General features: G+C 43.2%; 1 protein-coding gene across 3 annotated transcripts in view; it reads right to left on the bottom strand.

Annotated features, from left to right (window-relative positions):
- afg2a (AFG2 AAA ATPase homolog A) overlaps positions 1-7500 on the bottom strand; it is a 51834-nt gene that overhangs the window by 18363 nt on the left and 25971 nt on the right. Inside the window, exon 17 of one of the 3 annotated variants that reach the window (XM_073922411.1) lies at positions 1339-1883. The exons of the other annotated variants lie outside the window; for them this stretch is intronic. Coding sequence (XP_073778512.1) covers positions 1743-1883 — 141 coding nt within the window. The 3' untranslated portion in view covers positions 1339-1742. Of the gene's footprint in view, positions 1-1338; positions 1884-7500 lie in introns of those variants that run through there. 3 annotated transcript variants of the gene reach the window in all.

Raw genomic sequence — 7500 nt, forward strand, 5'->3', positions numbered from 1 at the left:
CTGCAGTTCAGAACGAGCATCAGAATGGGGAAGAAAGGGGATTTAAGAGACTCTGAGCGTGGCATGGTTGTTGCAGCCAGACGGGCTGCTCTGAGTATTTCAGAAACTGCTGATCTACTGGGAACTTCATGCACAACCATCTCTAGGCTTTACAGAGAATGCTCCGACTAAGAGGAAATCTCCAGTGAGCGGCAGTTCTGTGGGCGCAAATGCCTTGTTGATGAGGCCAGAGGTCAGAGGAGAATGGCCAGACTGGTTCCAGCTGACAGAAAGGCAACAGTAACTCAAATAAGCCCTCGTTACAACTGAGCTCTGCAGAAGAGCATCTCTGAACACACAACACGGCCAACCTTGAGGCGGATGGGCTACAGCAGCAGAAGAGCACACCGGGTGCCGCTCCTGTCAGCTAAGAACAGGAAACTGAGGCTACAATTCACACAGACTCACCAAAACTGGACAATAGAAGATTGGAGAAACGTTGCTGCTCTGATGAGTCTCCATTTCTGCTCACACATTCAGATGCTCGACTCAGACAACATGAAAGCATGGATCATCCTGCCTTGTATCAGCGGTTCAGGCTGGTGGTGGTGGTGTAATGGTGTGGGGGAGATTTTCTCTGGGTCCATTAGTACCAATTGAGCATGGTTCTACAGCTTGATTTTTTTTCTCTGAAAGCGTCTGAGAGTCTCCTCGGCTGTGTTTTGGATCATCGTCTTGCTGATATGGCTTCATCTTCATCCTCCTGCTGATGTAGATGTTGGACTGAAGCAGCTGATATTGGTCTACACTGAGGAAGGGCAGAGGCTTGCTGAAGAACTACTGAGAGATTTCAGCCGCTGTCTGGGCTTTCACTGCCCAACTACACCTTCCTTTCTTCATGTGTTTAATACCTTTTCATTACATTTTATTACACAGAACTTCATTTGTAAACTAATTAGATGTATTCTCTTTGCATATATGAATTTCTTTGGTTGTTACCAACATCTGGCGAAGTCTTCAAGTCAACAGCACCTTTAGAAATATGTTTACTGAGAAAAAGGGTGACGTGCTCAATAACTTTTTACCCTGCTGTATATAACATGCCATAAAAATCAAGCACTGAAACACTTCACCAAACAAGAAATGATCAGGGAAACAGAACTACAACTTTACAAAAACAACAAAACAGGCTTGAACAGCTGAATGCATGCACACACACACACACACACACACACACACACACACACACACATACACAGAGCTAAACACATGTTGTGTGTTCTGGTAGGCATTAAGCTGAGTGCGGGCGGATGTGGCCTCAGCCTGAGCCTCCAGCCTCAATCAAGAACAGCTAAAATTAGTGGCCAACTCGCTTTCCGGAAAGAAGATAATTCCTGCTTGATTGGAGGAAAGAAAAGAAGAAAAATAAAGAGAGAGGCAGAAGAAAAAGAGCGAGCAGCGGCAGCACAGAGGTCGCAGTGTTTACAAAGTTCACTATACTCCACAAACTAAAACACAATGACAATAATGGAATAAAAGTGACAGTAAAGTTCTGTTTTCTACCTCAAACGCGTGCTCTTGAGCTCATATTATCCATAAATCATCCATAATAACCTTCTAAATGCTTTATTTACAGTGTAAATCACAATAAGGATCACTTTTATTGAGGTAAAAATCCTCTTCAATGTTCTAATAGACCACATTCGGAACAGTCTGGAAGTTTCATTTTGGGGGAACTATTCTATTAAAGTCTGTATTTGTTCCTATGCAACACACGTTTCATGGTAATGGTAATGCAGTGTTGTCCTGAAGAAGGTTTGCTTGTTGTTCAGACTCTTATCGGACATCGGGAACTCTTCGGGGCAAATTGAGCCGCTCAGTTGTTTAGTAACCAGCAGTTTCCGCTGAATAAACCCAACGAGACCGGCAGATGGAAAATGATCTTATCAGAGTTCAGACTCATCTAGGAGCACACTAGAACACAAATACACCACACACACACACACACACACACACACACACACACACACACTCGCAAACCTGCTTAGGTCTCTATCTAGTGACATGTGCTGTAAGTGTTTACAGGATTTCTGTAAATATTAAGAACATGAATTGTGCCTAAAAACAAACCAAAACATCAGTCATCTTCACCACTATGGCAGATCCTACTAGGATATATATATATAACTTAATAATAACTTATAACTAATGTTATAATCATGACATGATTTTAATACTGGGAGAATTCTTACATGCCACAAAATAAGACGACTAAGCGAACACCGTAATGCTGTGCTCACACCAGATGCAGTGATTTGTGCGAAAGTGGACGCGTGAACGTTTTGAGTTTACTCGCTTCATCCACTTGTCAAATTCACTTCACAATAGATGCAGATTTGCATGATGGGCGGGGCTTCTGTCTGCACGGTGACTCTAGCTTTGTTTTATTAAGAGAATAGCTGTGTTTATGTGCTTTAGGAAGGCTGAAAATCAGTGTTGATTCATTTGGAGCCGTGTCTGAGTCCGCTAGATCCTTTAAGAGGTGCAGCATTTCTGTTCATCAACTCCTCCAGAAACTGTACCTGGATGATGGAGGCTTACAGCCGTGCTTCAGACTGAGCCAAGCCCAGTTTGATGAACTGTTTGCCGGTGTCGGCAGGAGTGTTTTCCCCCGGGACACCAACAACGGGTGTCTGGAGCATCTAGAGTGTCTGAAGAATCTGGAGGGCCTGGAGCATCTAGTATATATAGAGCATCTGGTGTGTCTCAAGTTTCTAGAGCATTTGGAGAGTTTGGAGCATCTGTTACGTCAGGTGCATGTGGAACATCAGGAGCATTTAAAGAGTCTGAAGCATCTGGAGCGTCTGGTGCATTTGGAGCATTGGGACCATCTGTTACGTCTGATGCATCTGGAGCATCGAGCGCCTGGAACCTCTAGAGGAATGCTCTAGAGCATTTAGAGAATCTGGAGGATCTGGAACATTGAGTTTATGGAGCATCTGGTGCGTCTCGAGTGTCTAGAGCATTTGGAGAGTCTGGAGTTTCTGGTGTATCAGGAGCATTTGGAGAATTTGGGGAGTTTGGAGCATCTGGAGTGTCTAGAGCACAGGTGTCAAACTCAGTTCCAAAAGAGCCGCAGCTCTGCACAGTTTAGTTCCAACCCTAATTAAACACGCCTGATCAAACTAATTGAGTCCTTCAGGCTTGTTTGAAACCTACAGGTAAGTGTGTTGGAGCAGGGTTGGAACTAAACTGTGCAGGGCTTCAGCCCTCCAGGAACTGAGTTTGACACCCCTGGTCTAGAGCATCTGGAGCATCTGGAGCATTAGGAGCGTCGGAAGCTTCTGAAGTGTCAGGATTGTCTGGAGCATTAAAAATGTATGTAGCAGGGGTGCCAAAACTTGGTCCTGAAGGGCTGGTGTCCTGCAGATTTCAGCTCCAACTTGCCTCAACATACCTGCACGGATGTTTCCAGAAAGTCTAGTAAGATCTTGATTAGCTAGGCCAGCTGTGTCTGATTGGGGTTGGATTTAACTTTGCAGGACACTGACCCTTCAGGACCGAGTTTGGAAACCCCTGGGCAGGAGCATCTGGAGCATTGAGTTGCTAGAGCGTCTGGTGCATCTGGAGCTTCTGGAGCATCTCCAGCATTGAGTTTCTGGAACGTCTGGAGCATTTGGAGAATCTGGAACGTCTGGAGTATCTGGAGAATCTGGAGAATCTGTCAGTCTGGAACATTAGGAATGTCTGGAGTATCTGGACTATTTAGAGAATCTGGACCGTCTGGAACATTAGGAACGTCTGGAGTATCTGGAGCATCTAGAGAATCTAGACCGTCTGGAACATTAGGAACGTCTGGAGTATCTGGAGCATCTAGAGAATCTAGACCGTCTGGAACATTAGGAACGTCTGGAGAACCTGGAGCATTTGGAAAATCTGGACCGTCTGGAACATTAGGAATGTCTGGAGTATCTGGACTATTTAGAGAATCTGGACCGTCTGGAACATTAGGAACGTCTGGAGAACCTGGAGCATTTGGAAAATCTGGACCGTCTGGAACATTAGGAACGTCTGGAGTATCTGGAGCATCTAGAGAATCTAGACCGTCTGGAACATTAGGAACGTCTGGAGTATCTGGAGCATCTAGAGAATCTAGACCGTCTGGAACATTAGGAACGTCTGGAGAACCTGGAGCATTTGGAAAATCTGGACCGTCTGGAACATTAGGAATGTCTGGAGTATCTGGACTATTTAGAGAATCTGGACCGTCTGGAACATTAGGAACGTCTGGAGAACCTGGAGCATTTGGAAAATCTGGACCGTCTGGAACATTAGGAACGTCTGGAGTATCTGGAGCATCTGGAGAATCTGGACCGTCTGGAACATTAGGAACGTCTGGAGTATCTGGAGCATCTAGAGAATCTAGACCGTCTGGAACATTAGGAACGTCTGGAGTATCTGGAGCATCTAGAGAATCTAGACCGTCTGGAACATTAGGAACGTCTGGAGTATCTGGAGCATCTAGAGAATCTAGACCGTCTGGAACATTAGGAACGTCTGGAGAACCTGGAGCATTTGGAAAATCTGGACCGTCTGGAACATTAAGAATGTCTGGAGTATCTGGAGTATTTGGAGAATCTGGACCGTCTGGAACATTAGGAACGTCTGGAGTATCTGGAGTATTTGGAGAATCTGGACCGTCTGGAACATTAGGAACGTCTGGAGTATCTGGAGCATTTGGATAATTGGACCGTCTGAAGCATTAGGAATTTGTGGAGTATCTGGAGCATTTGGAGAATCTGGACCGTCTAGAGCATTAGGAACATCTGGAGAACCTGGAGCTTCTGGAACATCTGGAACTTGTGAAGAATTTGGACCGTCTGGAGCATTAGAAATGTATGGAGCATCTGGAGCTTCTGGAGATTTTAGAGCATCTGGAATATCTGGAGCATCTGGAGCTTTTGGAGTGCCTGAAGTGTTTGAAGTGTCTGGAGCGTTTGGTGCATCTGGAGCAACTGGAGAGTCTAGAGCATTTGGAGCTTATGGAGTGTCTGCAACATCATGTGCGTCTAGAGAGTTTGGAGCACGCCTCCAGCGATTCTGGAGCATCTATAATGCCTAAAGCATCTGAAGTATCTAATATTTCTGGAGCGTTTAGAACATCTGGAGAATCTGATGCATCCGGAGTGTCTGTAGTTTCTGGATCTTCTGAAGCGTCTGGAGCGGTGCAGCTCCTCATTAGTGGCTTTCGCTGGTGTAATTGGTGTGTGTCGGTCCTGCCGTTGGATGCGTCTCTGGCAGGCTTGTTTTTCCAGCCCTGTGTTTGTTCGGGGGAAGCGAACGCTGTAATCAGAGCTCTAAATGAACACTGTGAGGGGAAGCGCAGCATCTTTTTTTAGCTCCAAACGTTACCGCGCTGCAAAAGGGACAAATTTTGTGGCTCTCCACAAGAGATGAGCTCTGGTGTCCCGGCCTGCTGTGTTTTACATCTGTCACGGGTTTGGAAAGTCTAACCTAGCGCTCCAGTCTCAAGACCAGCAAAGTTAACACACTTGAGGAACTGAGACCGGTGTGAGGACACAAAATAAACCGTTTATACACTCGCAAAACAGAATTTGTGATCATCTACTCATGTAAACAGTGTTGAAGCTCTAAAAAAAGATAAAGAACACAACAGTACAGCCAGCTAATTCAGTTTCACCGTAGAAAAGGTAAAAAAAATATATAGTTTTTAAGTTTAAGGACCAAATTAACAATTAAACATTCAATTAGAGCTTCTAGCAAATTCTCATATGTTTGGCAACCCTTATCATCATATTTCTCTGCTGTAAATGCACTTCCTGGGCCTAATGTGACTGTCCTGTAATCCTTTTGTCTTCTCTCTCTCTGTCCAGACCCTCATGCCTAGTCTATGTTAGCCTACCATTGTAAGACAGCACAGCATTATTCCTGATTGTATCACCCATTACTGTTGTCTATTTAATATTAATATTTTATTTATTTATAATTAATATCTTGTATAAAATCTAGCAGTTTGCTTTCTATTAATATTTTTATTATTATTTTCTTTTTTTACTATTATTCGTTAGGCGGTGTAAGGGTTTATTAAAGTGGGTTTGGTATATATATATATATATATAAATCTTTGTATAAGTAATGTCATGTTTGGCAAAAATAAGAAAGAAAAAACTAAAACAAATTAAATTTTCAGCAAGTCAGTTAAACATAAATCTGACTCAAAATAAATCTCTAACAATGAGATTAATAAATAATGCATGAATGAATATGAAGAGGTGAAGAATCTTTAAAACACATGCTGTGATGAATTATACACTTATTATATTCCCATACATGCATTTTTAATCCAGGGCTGTTTTATTCTTGGAAAAAGATTTTTATTATATTAAATTATAAGAATTGCAGATGTGTTCTCCTAATGTTCTCTAGCCAATTTACTCCGATATCATTACATCATAATTATAATTGTAAGCACATGAATGATATATTCATTCATTTATTTTATTTTCAGCTTCTTTTCGGAATGAACCGCCAACCTATCCAGCAAGTTTTTATGCAGCGGATGCCCTTCCAGCCGCAACCCATCTCTGGGAAACATCCACACACACATTCACACACACTCATACACTACGGACAATTTATCCTACCCAATTCACCTGTACTGCATGTGTTTGGACTGTGGGGAAAACCGGAGCACCCGGAGGAAACCCACGCAAACGAAGAGAGAACATGCAAACTCCACACAGAAACACCAACTGACCCAGCCGAGGCTCAAACCAGTGACCTTCTTGCTGTGAGGCGACAGCACTACCTACTGCGCCACTGCATCGCTGGAAAGACATATGTGAAACCTTATTTAAAGAGTAAATAATAGCCCCTTTTACACATACAGACCTTTCTGGAAAATTACCGGTAGTTTTCTGGAAAGGTTGTATGTGTGAACAGGCCCTTTTTGAAAATACCGGTAAATTCGTTCTGGCTATTTTCCAGAAAGAGAAGTTGTAACATTACCGGTAATTTGCCAGAATGCTGCGCTGTGTGAACACAGAAGGAAGATTGCCGGAAAGAGCGCGTGCACGTCTAGAACGTGCTGATGTGAGACGTCTGCTTTAGCCAATCAGAACAGTCAGACGCATTCACGTCCGCGCGGTTTATGAGAATAAAAGCCTTTGAATATTTTTATAGACGCATTTAGCTGCTAGAAGTTAGGCAGATAACGTTTATATGTTCATTCTAATGCCAACGGTGTAAATGATTAGCGATAAGATGCTTATGATAAGCCGTTGTTTGTTTACCTTCAAGCTTTGCGTGTGCACGTGAAACAGCCTATGAGCGCCAGCACACACACATATGTACATCTCAACATGTGAAAGTGTTTCTTTATATGTTTCGATTGAAGTTGTTCACAATATTGATCATCCACAGAGTTTGTGATGTAGTGAAATGTTTACAAACACAAGCGCAGCCGTTTACAGCTCATTTCTGCTTAATGATGTCAGAATT

This window comes from Danio rerio, chromosome 14, assembly GCF_049306965.1.
Source record: "Danio rerio strain Tuebingen ecotype United States chromosome 14, GRCz12tu, whole genome shotgun sequence".
Classification (NCBI taxonomy): Eukaryota; Metazoa; Chordata; class Actinopteri; order Cypriniformes; family Danionidae; genus Danio; species Danio rerio.